The sequence below is a fragment of the Mustelus asterias genome, chromosome 14 (assembly GCF_964213995.1).
Source record: "Mustelus asterias chromosome 14, sMusAst1.hap1.1, whole genome shotgun sequence".
Lineage (NCBI taxonomy): Eukaryota > Metazoa > Chordata > Chondrichthyes > Carcharhiniformes > Triakidae > Mustelus > Mustelus asterias.
In genome coordinates, this window is record NC_135814.1 from 39368565 (window position 1) to 39384171 (window position 15607).

The following is a 15607-nucleotide window of genomic DNA, read 5'->3' on the forward strand; positions in this document are numbered from 1 at the left end:
CCTCTGATCATTCCTACACTCTTACTTCCTGACCTTCCCACCTGTGACTTCAGGTTTCTACCAACTTGGAGACCTCCAATCTCCTCCACTATTGACCCTTCCTCCACCCACTCTGTACCAAGGCCTTTGATCTCCTCCACTGAGCCTACCAATCTCCTGAGATTGAAATGGCCTAGCAAGCCACTCAATTAAGGGCTATTCATGATGAATGTCAGCTTTTCCAGCAATACCCATATCTTCAAAGCCATTAGCCTGTCTTATGAGGCCAATACGAATATCTGAAAAAAGTGTCGAACAGGATTGGATCCATTTCAGTCACTCTTGGGACATAGGAGATAGCACCGTGAAATTGGGGCTTTGGTCTCTTTGTGTTTTCAATTGTGTGAAAGCTGGAGCACTTTACTTAAGTGTTGCAAATGAAATGAAAGTAGAAAGTGCTAGAAATACTCAGCAAGTCTGGCGGCATCTGTGGAGAGAGAAACTGAGTTAGCATTTCAGGTTGATGACTTGAATCTTGCAATGTAACATGAGATATTGTGCTCTATTTTCACTTAACCTCCAAGAAGATGATTATCAGTCATGCCACTTTCTTAAAACTAATGAACAAACATATTCGAGGATAGAATATTTTAGAACTGTAGCACAATGTAGCACACAGTTAGTTTCATTAACAATTATTTTGAAGCATTTTAGGAAACAATTAGACAGAAAAATCAATCAGTGAGTTTCTGAGTCATCTTGGCATGAAGACTTTTTAGGTAATAGTAGATTCTTTTAGCACTGTGGTGGAATTCTAACCTAACTAGTAGTGATCACATTCAGTCTATGCAACCATTTCCTCTCTTCATTCATGGGATTTTGCCATCATTTGCAAGTCTTCTGCACTACAGTCTGGATATTGTCAGGACCCATAGCCTTTGCTGTATCCATTGTGCTCAGCCATTGTTTGTTATTTTGTGAAGTGAATTGAATTGGTACCTCATGTTTAGGTATATCTAGTACTGTTCCTGGCATACCCTCCTATTGAACCACAGTTAATCCCCTGACTTCTTGTTTATGGTAGAGTGAGGTGTATGCGAGGCTATGAGGGTACAGATTGATTGAGTACACATTTGCTGATGCTAATGGCCTATAGTGCCTCATGAACGTCCAGCGTTTGGGCTGCTGGATCTGATCTGAATCTATCCTGTTAGGCAAGTGTCTGCCACATAACATGATGGAGGGTGTCATCAAATGCATTTGCAACAGATAGATTGGTGAGTAGGTTTTTCATTTACATTGGTTCCCTCACCGTCTGTTACAGGCCCAGTCCGGCAATTATGTTCTTCAGGACTTTGCCAGCTCAGTTAGTAGTGGTGATCTAACAAGGGCATTAAAGGCGTCCAACCAGAGCACATTCTGTGCCCTTGCTAAACTCAGTGCCTCTCCCAGTCAAGTTTAATGTGGAGAAGCACTGATTCATCAGCTGAGGGAGGGTTGTACATAGTAATCAACAACAGGTTTCTCTACCCAAGTTTGACTTGATGCCATAAGACTTCATGGGGCCCAGAGTCAATGTTGCCAGCACTCACGGTCACTCCGTCCTAACTGTATACCACTGTGCCATGAAATCTGATGGTTCTGCCTTGTCAGTGGAGCAGGACATTCCCACAGATACTGATGGAGGTATCTGGGACTTTGGCTGTCAGGTTGTGGTGAACCATCGTTGGTTCCCACTAGATAGTACTGAGCTAGGGTCTGGCCAGTACTACAAGTATGTATATATGTTGCTGTTGGGGTTAGGGATGGGTTGTTCTACTTGTTGCTGTTGGGGTTAGGGTTGGGCTGTTACACCTTGTATTATAGTTATTGTGGTACATCCCAGTCGGGCTCCGCTTCCTGGGAGAGGTATAAAGGTCTCTGCTCTGTCTGGGACCCCTCAGTCTGGGATTGTGTATATAATTAGTAGCTTCGTTGTTACAGCAAATAAAAGCCTTTTTTCCTGAGCATCTCAAGCCTCGTGTGTGATAACGCGCATCAATTTTATTTGCTGTAACAACGAAGCTACTAATTATATACACGATCCCAGACTGAGGGGTCCCAGACAGAGCAGAGACCTTTATACCTCTCCCAGGAGGCAGAGCCCGACTGGGATGTACCACAATAACTATAATACAAGGTGTAACAGCCCAACCCTAACCCCAACAGCAACAAGTAGAACAACCCATCCCTAACCCCAACAGCAACATATATACATACTTGTAGTACCGGCCAGACCCTGGCTCAGTACTATCTAGTGGGAACCAACGATGGTTCACCACACAGGTATACTGTAGTTTGACTAGTATGTGGGACAACTTTTCCCATTTTAGCATAAGACATTAGTGAAGGGGATTTTGAAGAGTCAACTGGTCTGCATGTGGCTTTATTGTGTCTGATGCCTATCGCCCTGTTTTGTCCTTATTTGACTTTTTGCAGCAGTTTCATTATACTTAACTGAATAACTGTCTGGGCCATTTTAGAGTGCAGGTAAGAGTTTGCTGTGCTGAGTCACATATAACTCATTAGTGAAGCAGATGAGGTTTTACAAGAGTTTGGGGTCACTGATGGTGGGGCAGGCTGGAAATATGGGGTGAGCGGGGTGGTGAGGGCGGGGGAGCAGATGTTGTGAATCATAGCAGTGGCTAGAGAGAGGCCATGATCAGCAAAGAGGAGACCAAAGGCTTCCTCTAGGGTCCTGAGGGAATCTCTCTGGTTCCACACGGCCCACAAGTAGTACAAAACATATTCACTTCTGAAGTCGGTGGATTTGGCCTTCCTTTGGCTGCCAGGTTCCCAAGATGTGGAGATGCCAGCGTTGGACTGGGGTAAACACAGTAAGAGTTTTAACAACACCAGGTTAAAGTCCAACAGGTTTATTCCACTCCATCTGACGAAGGAGCAGGGTTCCGAAAGCTAATGGCATTTGCTACCAAATGAACCTGTTGGACTTTAACCTGGTGTTGTTAAAACTCTTACTGAGGTTCCCAAGCCCAGGGGGATCAGGGAGGCAACTGTTCAATTTAAATGAGATTCCCCATTGCACTGTGGGAGCCTGATATCTATATGGTAAAGAATGAGTTGACTATCCACAATGAATGATCATAATAGGTGCATCTAAAATTGTACTTTTTTTTTGAAACAGGACAACTTTAAAGGAGAAATCCAATTCATTGACTGCAAATTTACATATCCCTCTCGGCCAGATTTCCAAGTTCTAAATGGCCTTTCAATTTCAGTTAAGCCTGGGCAAACGCTTGCTTTTGTTGGCAGTAGCGGATGTGGAAAAAGCACCAGCGTGCAACTGCTTGAGCGATTTTATGACCCTAAAGAGGGGAAAGTGGTGAGAGAATATATTCTGATCCAATCTGTTGTGTTTGCTTGTAAGTGTTTTGCTTTAAAATGCCCTTTACTCAACTCAGTTTTTTTCTGTTTCATTAATTTCAGTTAATTGATGGCCATAACACAGAGACTGTAAACATTGTCTTCTTAAGATCTAAAATTGGAATTGTGTCCCAGGAGCCTGTCCTTTTTGACTGCAGCATCGCAGAGAATATTAAATATGGTAACAACAGCCGTCAAGTCAGTATGGATGAAGTCACTGCAGCGTCAAGGAAAGCTCAACTCCATGACTTTGTGATGTCATTACCAAAAGTATGGTTTGTTATATTTTATGAGATAAGGAATTGAAAATTATGTTTACCATGTAATGTACTCTGTCCATTGGTAATAATGTAATATGAGATCATCAGAATTGTACAATAGCGACAAGTTTCCCTGATGGAATCATAGAATCCCTGCAAATCTGAAAGAGATCATTTGGCCCATTACGTCTGCACCAATTCTCTGAGAGAGCATCCCGCCCATGTCCTCCCCTCTGCTCTATCCCCATCACCCCGTGCATTTACCATGGTTAATCCATCTAACCTACGCATCTTTGGACACTAAGGGGCAATTTGGACTGGCCAAACCACCTAACAGGCACATCTTTTCCATTTGATAAAGTCAGCATTAAACTAAGACATCCCAGGATTTCTCAGGCTAAAGGTAAAATACTGCGAATGCTGGAATCTGAAAATGCTGGAAAATAGCAGCAGGTCTGACAGCATCTATGAAGACAGAACAGAATTAACATTTTGGGTCAGGATGACCCTTCATCAGAGCTGAAGAAGGCTGTTAATTCAATTCCTAGGATGTTTTGAGTTAGCTGATCTCAGCTGGGATGATATGACAGAATGATAGATTGGTTACAGCACTGAATGAGACCACTCAACCGTTATGTTTGCGTTGGCTCTCTGGAAGAGCAGCTGACTTAAGTCCCAAACACCTGCATTTTTCCTTTAGCCCTGCAAACGTTTTCTCTTTGTGCTTATCCAATTTTCATTTGAAAGCCACATTTAAATTTGCTTCCTATCAGGCTAGCAACCTGTCCCAGGAAATTCTAGCTATGAGAATAGACATGAGGATGTGCTCTGTCTGCCTGTTGGCACGGAAGAGATGATGGATGGATAGATGGACACTCTCAGACAGTGCATTTCAGATCCTAAACACTCACTGCGTAAAGAACTCATACTTTTCCAATCACCTTAAATCAGTTTTCTCTGGATTTCAGTCCTTCCTCCAATGGGAACAGTTTCTCCATATCTACTCTCACCAAACCTCTCATGATTTTGAAACTCTCTGCCAAATGTTCTTTTAATATTATCTTATCCAATAGAATAGTCCCAGTTTCTCCAATCTATCTATATTGCTGAAGATCCTCATCCCTGGAGCCATTCTCATGAATTTTTTCTTGCTTTTGTATTCCAAGCTCCCACTTATAAAGTCCAGGATTATGTATGTTTTATTACCTGCTCTCTCAACCTGCCCTGCCACCTTCAATGATTTGTGTGCATATACCCCCAAATCCCTCTGCTCTTGTAGCTGCTGTAGAATTATACCCTTAAACTTGTATTGCTTTTCCTTATTCCTCACACCAAAATGAATCACTTTGCACATCTCTCCATTAAATTTAATCTTCACCCATTCTAATAGACCAAGTCCTCTTGAAGTTTCTTACTATTCTCTTCACATTTCACAATACTTCCAAGTTTTGTGACATTTGCAAATTTTTAAATTGCACCTAGTCCTAGTTTTTACAATAGTTAACCAAAAGTTAGAAGAGGTTTAAATTCTTCTAACTTTTTCTGAGTATCTGCTGATGTAACCCAGTCAGCACCATCTGAAGTTTGCAATTGAAATCATAATTTTCAGATAATTTTCAGTTCAAGGCAATTGCCCAGAGGAAGTTGCACATCTGAGCAATTACACACCTTTGGGGTGCTCCCAGTCTGAAGGTGGGGAGCTCGGAACTTATGGCTAATGAATTTATTATATATAACATTACCGTGCTCTATTCTGGGATTGGTTTAAATGTTCACATCTGACATAAAATACTTCCTGAACTGGTTACTTCATTCAAACACATTACTTTATGTATTTTTGGGTTTTTTTTACTTAGAAATATGATACTAATGTGGGTGCCCAAGGTTCTCAGTTATCACGTGGACAGAAACAACGTATTGCTATAGCTCGAGCCATTGTCCGAGATCCAAAAATTCTTTTACTGGATGAGGCAACATCTGCACTGGATACAGAAAGTGAAAAGGTACTGACAATGAAAATATTGAGGCATGACTGGCTAGAAGATGACAGATATCTGGGGATATTTAAGGTTGTAAAGTACCTAAAAGGCTGAATGGCTACTTATTTTCTCATCAAATCATTCACCGCAAGATGTATTATGGTCTTCTGTACACTTTCAGTTATCTTTTAACTTCTATTTTATTTCAATCCATTTCCTTTTCCAAATCGACATTACATTTTTCATTTCCATAATCTAAATTGTTATTGAGTTTTGTTTTATCTAGCATGACGAGAATAGCTTTTATAAGATTGTTGAGGGACTGTGCATCAGGATTATGTACAGCGATAAGCATAAGTGCTGATGTGGAGATGCCGGCATATGTATTTCTATTATTTTTGACAATGAGTGTTGCCACAAGACATCAATTAGTGTCTTGCTCTATAATTAAATGTCCTAAATTACGTCCTGTGTTACACTTTAAACCTGACTATTATACTTTAAATCTGCCACACTTGAAGGACTTGTCTAAATAATTAGAACCTCTGATTACTCATTCTAATTTACTCAAACACCCCATTACATTGTCGCCAATTAGGTACAAAAGATTCAATCTTTCACTCCCTGTCCACCTGATTTTAGATGGATGCAGTAAAGGGGCTGGGGCTGGAAAATTGAGGAGGGAGCCATTTAACTGGTTGCCGCAGCCTGATACCATTTCTAACAAAAGTGATAAAGTGTTGCGTGCAACATTGCTATGGAGGATGGAAGGGAGATTTAACGTTCTATTTCCCTTGCCAGTAATTTTGCCTTCGAGCTGCACTAGAGACTGTCAGCACTGCTTGAGGGGGTCTGTTTTCTGTACCAATATTCCATATGCAACTTAGATATTAGGTATGGGTTTAGATGGGAATCTTTCTGGGGAGGGGGTTGGGGAGGCACCAAAATTGTTTAAACCTCATTAAACCAACCCAGATTAGCATTGATTATTTTGAATAGATAGTATTCCCAGCTAGCAGAAAATCCAGTCTTATAAAGAAACAACTATCACAAAAGCAACCAAACAATTAAATTGCTCAAATAACTTCCAAGGTTAGAATCATAGAATCCCTACAGTGCAGAAGGAGGCCATTCGGCCCATCAGGTCTGCACTGACTACAATCCCACCCAGGCCCTGGGGCAATTTAGCATGGCCAATCCACCTAACCCGCACATCTTTGGACTGTGGGAGGAAACCAGAGCACCCAGAGGAAACCCACGCAGACACAGGGAGAATGTGCAAACTCCACACAGACAGTAACCCAAGCCGGGAATCGAACCCGGGCCCCTGGCGCTGTGAGGCAGCAGTGTTAACCACTGTGCCGTTTTTTTGCTTTTACTCAAAATTAATTTTCTAATAAAATATTTTTAAAGATATTCCTACACATATCTGGATTGATGTTGAATTTCCTTTAATAATGTTCCTTGTTCAAATGTGTTCCTTTCTCTGAAACTTCCTTGCCAGTATTATTTGGTCTCTATTGATGCATTGAGCTCAGTCCTACCTGAAAGCTTTGACACAATTCAGAACACAACAGGTTAATTTGCACTCAATTGTAAAATTCTGCATTCAAAACTGATTTTTAAGTCATCATTTGATATCGGAAAGTAATCAAGAGAAGGATCTGACCTAAAACCATGTAAAACCATGGAAACCACACCAATTAAGAACAGCAACTGTTCACCTGACATCATTGGTGGTAAACCCTCGAGGATCAGTGATTGGGTAGCTCCAATGTGTGCTCGTGCACAGCAAGTGCCTGGCCTGTTTAAGTGCTGATGTGGAGATACCGGCGCTGGACTGGGGTAAACACAGAAAGAAGTCTCACAACGCCAGGTTAAAGTCCAACAGGTTTATTTGGTAGCAAAAGCCACTAGCTTTCGGAGCGCTGCTCCTTCGTCAGGTAAGTGGGAGTTCTGTTCACAAACAGGGCATATAAAGACACAAACTCAATTTACAAAATAATGGTTGGAATGCGAGTCTTTACAGGTAATCAAGTCTTAAAGGTACAGACAATGTGAGTGGAGAGAGCGTTAAGCACAGGTTAAAGAGATGTGTATTGTCTTCAGACAGGACAGTTTGTGAGATTTTGCAACCCCAGGCAAGTCGTGGGGGTTACAGATAGTGTGACATGAACTCAAGATCCCGGTTGAGGCCGTCCTCATGTGTGCGGAACTTGGCTATCAGTCTCTGCTCAGCGACTCTGCATTGTCGTGTGTCATGAAGGCCGCATTGGAGAACGCTTACCCGAAGATCAGAGGCCGAATGCCCGTGACCGCTAAAGTGTTCCCCAACAGGAAGAGAACACTCTTGCCTGGTGATTGTTGAGCAGTGTTCATTCATCTGTTGTCGTAGCGTCTGCATGGTTTCCCCAATGTACCATGCCTCGGGACATCCTTTCCTGCAGCGTATCAGGTAGACAACGTTGGCCGAGTTGCAAGAGTATGTACCGTGTACCTGGTGGATGGTGTTCTCACGTGAGATGATGGCATCCGTGTCAATGATCCGGCACGTCTTGCAGAGGTTCCTGTGACAGGGTTGTGTGGTGTCGTGGTCACTGTTCTCCTGAAGGCTGGGTAGTTTGCTGCGGACAATGGTCTGTTTGAGGTTGTGCGGTTGTTTGAAGGCAAGAAGTGGGGGTGTGGGGATGGCCTTGGCGAGATGTTCGTCTTCATCAATGACATGTTGTAGGCTCCGGAGAAGATGTCGTAGCTTCTCCGCTCGGGGGAAGTACTGGACAATGAAGGGTACTCTGTCCGTCGTGTCCCGTGTTTGTCTTCTGAGGAGGTCGGTGCGGTTTTTCACTGTGGCGCGTCGGAACTGTCAATCGATCAGTCGAGCACCATATCGTATTCTTGTGAGGGCATCTTTCAGCGTCTGGAGGTGTCTGTTGCGATCCTCCTCATCCGAGCAGATCCTGTGTATACGGAGAACTTGTCCGTAGGGGATGGCTTCTTTAATGTGTTTAGGGTGGAAGCTGGAGAAGTGGAGCATCATGAGGATATCCGTGGGCTTGCGGTACAGTGAAGTGCTGAGGTGACCGTCCTTAACGGAGATGCGTGTGTCCAAGAATGCAACCGATTCCGGACAGTAGTCCATGGTGAGTCTAATGGTGGGATGGAACTTGTTGATATCATCATATAGTTGTTTCAGTGATTGTTCACCATGAGTCCAAAGGAAGAAAATGTCATCGATGTATCTAGTGTATAGCATCGGTTGTAGGTCCTGTGCGGTGAAGAGGTCTAGTTCGAACCTGTGCATGAAGATATTGGCATATTGAGGTGCGAATTTGGTCCCCATGGCTGTTCCGTGTGTCTGGGTGAAGAACTGGTTGTTGAAGGTGAAGACATTGTGTTCCAGGATGAAGCGGATGAGTTGTAAAATTGCCGCTGGAAACTGGCAGTTGTCATCGTTGAGTACTGAGGCAGTTGCAGCAATGCCATCGTCGTGGGAGATGTTGGTGTAGAGTGCCGAGACATCCATTGTGACGAGGAGTACTGCTGGTTCAACTGCTCCATGTGTGCTGAGTTTCTGTAGGAAGTCCGTAGTGTCGCGACAAAAGCTGGGTGTTCTTTGTACAATGGGCTTCAGGATGCCCTCGACGTAGCTGGAGAGGTTCTCGCACAGGGTATCATTGCCCAATATGATGGGACGGCCAGGTGTGTTTGCCTTGTGTATCTTCGGGAGGCAGCAGAGATCTCCAACGCGGGGAGTACATGGGATGAGAGCACAGAGGGTGCTCTGAAGGTCCGGATCAAAGGTCTTGATCAGTCTGTTGAGTTGACGGGTGTGTTCTTTGGTTGGATCTGCGGGTAACTGTCTGTAGTGTTCCTCGTTGTTCAGTTGTCGGTACACTTCTTTGCAGTAATCCGTTCTGTTCAGTATGATGATGGCCCCTCCTTTGTCTGCTGGTTTGATGACAATGTTGCAGTTGGTCTTGAGAGCGCGGATGGCATTGCGTTGATGTTCAGGGCTGTCTTGTGAGTGCGGCTGATGAATCTGGTGTTGACGCACCTCCTGACGGCTTGGGCATACATGTCAAGTCGAGGGCAGCGGCCTTCCGGAGGAGTCCAATTCGACTCTTTCCTCTTCGGTTTCTGCACTACGAATCTCTCTGTCGGCTGTTTCGGTTCATTGGCTGTCTCATTGTGTTCGCTATTGGCCTCTTGGGGTTTGTGGAAGAACTCCCGCAGCCTCATTCGCCTGATAAATCCCTCTGTGTTTGCTTCAAGACTGATGGGTTCGATTTTGGTGGTGGGGCAGAAATTGAGCCCTCGGCTGAGAACTTCGATTTCATCTGTGTAGTCCAACAAGTTGACAATGGACTTCCCTGCAGTGGTACTGTTTTCTACTGTGGTACTGGGGGAGGCTGGGTTGCTGCTGGTGGTGATGCCAAGCTTCTCAAGTTTCCTGGAGGAACAGTCTCGCAGCATCTCTACTGCCTCCCGAAGATACACAAGGCAAACACACCCGGCCGTCCCATCGTATCGGGCAATGGGACCCTGTGCGAGAACCTCTTCGGCTACGTCAAGAGCATCCTGAAACCCATTGTACAAAGAACACCCAGCATTTGTCGCGACACTACGGACTTCCTACAGAAACTCAGCACACATGGAGCCGTTGAACCAGGAGCACGCCTCGTCACAATGGATGTCTCGGCACTCTACACCAGCATCCCCCACGATGATGGCATTGCTGCAACTGCCTCAGTACTCAACAATGACATCTGCCAGTTTCCAGATGCAATTTTACAACTCATCCACTTCATCCTGGACCACAATGTCTTCACCTTCAACAACCAGTTCTTCATCCAGACACACAGAACAGCCATGGGGACCAAATTCGCACCTCGATATGCCAACATCTTCATGCACAGGTTCGAACTAGATCTCTTCACCGCACAGGACCTACAACCGATGCTATACACTAGATACATCGATGACATTTTCTTCCTTTGGACTCATGGTGAACAATCACTGAAACAACTATATGATGACATCAACAAGTTCCATCCCACCATCAGACTCACCATGGATCACTCTCCGGAATCGGTTGCATTCTTGGACACATGCATCTCCATCAAGGACGGTCACCTCAGCACCTCACTGTACCGCAAGCCCACGGATAACCTCACGATGCTCCACTTCTCCAGCTTCCACCCTAAACACGTTAAACAAGCCATCCCCTACGGACGAGCTCTCCGTATACACAGGATCTGCTCAGATGAGGAGGATCGCAACAGACACCTCCAGACGCTGAAAGATGCCCTCATAAGAACAGGATGTGGCGCTCGACTCATCGATCGACAGTTCCGACGCGCCACAGTGAAAAACCACACCGACCTCCTCAGAAGACAAACACGGGACACGGCGGACAGAGTACCCTTCGTCGTCCAGTACTTCCCTGGAGCGGAGAAGCTACAAGATCTTCTCCGGAGCCTTCAACATGTCATTGATGAAGGCGAACATCTCGCCAAGGCCATCCCCACACCCCCACTTCTTGCCTTCAAACAACCGCACAACCTCAAACAGACCATTGTCCGCAGCAAACTACCCAGCCTTCAGGAGAACAGTGACCACGACACCACACAACCCTGCCACAGCAACCTCTGCAAGACGTGCCGGATCATCAACACAGATGCCATCATCTCACATGAGAGCACCATCCACCAGTTACACGGTACACACTCTTGCAACTCGGCCAACGTTGTCTACCTGTTACGCTGCAGGAAAGGATGTCCCGAGGCATGGTACATTGGGGAAACCATGCAGACGCTACGACAATGAATGAATGAACACTGCTTGACAATCACCAGGCAAGAGTGTTCTCTTCCTGTTGGGGAGCACTTCAACGGTCACGGGCATTCGGCCTCTGATCTTCGGGTAAGCGTTCTCCAATGCGGCCTTCACGACACATGACAACGCAGAGTCGCTGAGCAGAGACTGATAGCCAAGTTCCGCACACATGAGGACGGCCTCAACTGGGATCTTGAGTTCATGTCACACTATCTGTAACCCCCACGACTTGCCTGGGCTTGCAAAATCTCACTAACTGTCCTGTCTGGAGACAATACACATCTCTTTAACCTGTGCTTAACGCTCTCTCTACTCACATTGTCTGTACCTTTAAGACTTGATTACCTGTAAAGACTCGCATTCCAACCATTATTTTGTAAATTGAGTTTGTGTCTTTATATGCCCTGTTTGTGAACTGAACTCCCACTTACCTGACGAAGGAGTAGCGCTCCGAAAGCTAGTGGCTTTTGCTACCAAATAAACCTGTTGGACTTTAACCTGGTGTTGTGAGACTTCTTACTCTGTTTAAATGCTCACAGGTAGAATGTTGTTGGTGCGTATCTAAGTCCCCTTCTATTGCTACCTCTGTGCATGCATAATTTTCGCCCATGATTTCATCCCTAAAAATGCAACATGTGAGCTTGCCAGTAGGCGAAACAAAACCTAAAACATGGCAATGATGACCCCAGTGCAATATGAGTGCCACAACCTGCCACAGTCAGCACTTATTAGTATTTCAACTGTATTACATATTGGCCAACATTGATAAAAGTTTAATGTATTCTCTTGAGTTTAGATTGTCCAAGCTGCTTTAGATAAAGCAAGACAAGGAAGAACCTGCATCGTGATTGCACATCGGCTGTCAACCATTCAGAACTCAGATATTATCGCTGTCATGTCTCGAGGACTCATTATTGAGCAGGGAGCTCATGAGGAACTAATGGCTCTTAAAGGGGCTTACTATAAACTTGTCACAACTGGTGCTCCTATCAGTTAAACAGGGCTGAACCAAATCCACACTGTTTATCAAGCAGATTGCATTCCAAATGACCCTTCAAATCATGCCAGTTACTCCAGGTTTATTGCCCTGCAGTAAATACAGTTACTTAATCACAATAAGTACTGTAAAAATGTGTATATTAGATTTTTATGTCTACTGATTTGCAAGTAGAATTTCTTCGTACACTTTGATAGTAGTTTTTATATACTGCCAACAGAATCATTGCACATCCTTTTAGCTCTGTTCGTGTATGATACTAAAATACATGTTTATAGTATTAGTGATTTAAATTAGAACTGTGTAACTTCAGTAAGATCAATTTTATATTTGAATGAAATAAAAGTGCATTGATAATTTTGGGGGGAACTTAAAACACTTTCAATGAATTGCAGAAATTATAATATATATTTTTAAAATGACTTATTTGAATTAGAAATAAAAATGATGGTTTTATTGTTATTAACATAAACAATGGAGAAGATTTTGCAATGCGTTATTTGGACTAGTCCAGCAAATTCTGAACTGTGCACACTGTAGTGCATAAATCTACAAGTTGCAGTGGGCTAACAAATGCTACAGCCAAGGCTTCACAACGTCTATCATTGAGCTGCAGATTTAAGCAGTAGATAGGAAATAAGCATGAATTTAAGTTAATTACCGACTAATGATAAAGTATTCACAAAGAGAAAACTATAAATCTGGTATTTCCAGGCATTAAGGATTGTTGTCATTGAAGTGTATGTCAGGTGTTGTAGATGTTCCTGGTTTTATAAACCTTCCAAAAACAGCAATAGTAGATGATCTAATTCGAAGTTCTGTATAAGCTAGTCTTTAATATTGTTTAACTGCTTCCTTTCCTGTTGGCCTCTTGATCTCCTTCTGTTAATCCTTCTGGTGGTGATTAGGCGCTCCTCTTATTTTGTTAGTGCTTGAGGAGCCAGCAGTAGAAAGGATCTTTTTTTTCTGTTCACTCAAGGGATGTGCGCTTCACAGGCCAGACCAGCATTTATTCCCCATCTCTATAACTGCCTTTGGTGGTGGATGGTGTATTCTTGAAACACGGCAGCCCATGTGGTGTAAGTACACCCGCATGCTGAGGGAAGGAGTTCCTTTAAATGTTGAAATGGATTCCAAATAAAGGCCAGAATTCTCCCATCCTGCCCGCCACTGGAATTCTAAGGTCCATTGAAGTCGGGTAGGAATCTCTGGTTTTCAGGCGAGCGCAGCCAGCGAATCCCACCCAATGAGTTTTTAAAAGCATTAATCTGACTTTGTTTTAAGAAGATCCATCAGACTTTTACACTAGTTTAATGTAAATATCTTTTAATAAGTTTTATCAGACTTTTTCATTACTTTATTCTTTAATTGTTTAATTTAAATAACTTTTTAAGTGAGAAATTTTGTTGAAAGGTCAGCATAGAGTCATAGAGGTTTACAGCATGGAAACAGGCCCTTTGGCCCAACTTATCCATGCTGCCCTTTTTTTTAAAACCCCTAAGCTAGTCCCAATTGCCCGCATTTGGCCCATATCCCTCTGTACCTATCTTACCCTGTAACTGTCTAAACGCTTTTTAAAAGACAAAATTGTACTCGCCTCTACTACTACCTCTGGCAGCTTGTTCCAGATACTCACCACCCTCTGTGTGGAAAAACTGCCCCTCTGGACACTTTTGTATCTCTCCCTTCTCACCTTAAACCTATGCCCTCTAGTTTTAGACTCCCTTATTTTTGGGAAAATATATTGACTTTCTAGTTGATCTATGCCCCTCATTATTTTATAGATCTCTATAAGATCACCCCTCAGCCTTCTACGCTCCAAAAAAAAAAGTCCCAGTCTATCAAGTCTCTCCTTATAACTCATACCATCAAGTCCCGGTAGCATCCTAGTAAATCTTTTCTGCACTCTTTCTAGTTTAATAATATCCTTTCTATAATAGGGTGACCAGAACTGCACACAGTATTCCAAGTGTGGCCTTACCAATGTCTTGTACAACTTCAACAAGACGTCCCAACTCCTGTATTCAATGTTCTGACCAATGAAACCAAGCATGCTGAGTGCCTTTTTCACCACTCTGTCCACCTGTGACTCCACTTTCAAGGAGCTATGAACATGTACCCCTAGGTCTCTTTGTTCTGTCACTCTCCCCAACGCCCTGCCATTAACTGAGTGAGTCCTGCCCTGGTTCAATCTACTAAAATGCATCACCTCACATTCATCTAAATTAAACTTCATCTGCCATTCGTCAGTCCACTGGCCCAATTGATCAAGATCCCGTTGCAATCCGAGTTAACCTTCTTCACTGTCCACGATGCCACCAATCTTGGTGTCATCTGCAAACTTACTATGCCTCCGATATTCTCATCCAAATCATTAATATAAATGGCAAATAACAGTGGACCCAGCACCAATCCCTGAGGCACACCGCTGGTCACAGGTCTCCAGTTTGAAAAACAACCCTCTACAACCACCCTCTGGCTTTTGTCATCTTGATTTTGGGTCTCTGTATGCCCGGTTTGAGAGCAGATATCCACTCCATCTGACGAAGGAGCAGTGCTCCGAAAGCTAATGGCATTGGCTACCAAATAAACCTGTTGGACTTTAACCTGGTGTTGTTAAAACTCTTACTGTGTTTACCCCAGTCCAACACCGGCATCTCCACATTTTGTCATCAAGCCAGTTTTTTATCCATTTAGCTACCTCGCCCTGGATCCCATGAGATTTAACCTTATGCAACAACCTACCATACGGTACCTTGTCAAAAGCCTTGCTAAAGTCCATGTAGACAACATCAACTGCACTGTCCTCATCTACCTCATTGGTTACCCCTTCAAAAAACACAATCAAATTTGTGAGACATGATTTTCCACTCACAAAGCCATGCTGACTGTCCCTAATGCATCTCTAAATGCCTGTAGATCCTATCTCTCAAAATACCTTCCAACAACTTACCCACCACAGATGTGAGGCTCATCGGCCTGTAGTTCCCAGGCTTTTCCCTGCAGCCCTTTTTAAACAAAGGCACAACATTTGCCACCCTCCAATCTTCAGGCAACTCACCTGTGACCAGCGATGATTCAAATATCTCTGCTAGAGGACCCGCAACTTCCTCCCTAGCCTCCCACAATGTGCT

At 43.8% G+C, this 15607-nt stretch overlaps 1 protein-coding gene across 1 annotated transcript in view; it reads left to right on the forward strand.

Moving 5' to 3' along the window:
* abcb11b (ATP-binding cassette, sub-family B (MDR/TAP), member 11b) overlaps positions 1-14464 on the forward strand; it is an 89105-nt gene extending 74641 nt beyond the window's left edge. Inside the window, exons 26-29 of the mRNA XM_078228198.1 lie at positions 3164-3361; positions 3466-3672; positions 5519-5665; positions 12273-14464. Coding sequence (XP_078084324.1) covers positions 3164-3361; positions 3466-3672; positions 5519-5665; positions 12273-12473 — 753 coding nt within the window. The 3' untranslated portion in view covers positions 12474-14464. The remainder of the gene's footprint in view (positions 1-3163; positions 3362-3465; positions 3673-5518; positions 5666-12272) is intronic.
* The last annotated feature ends 1143 nt before the right edge of the window (positions 14465-15607 follow it).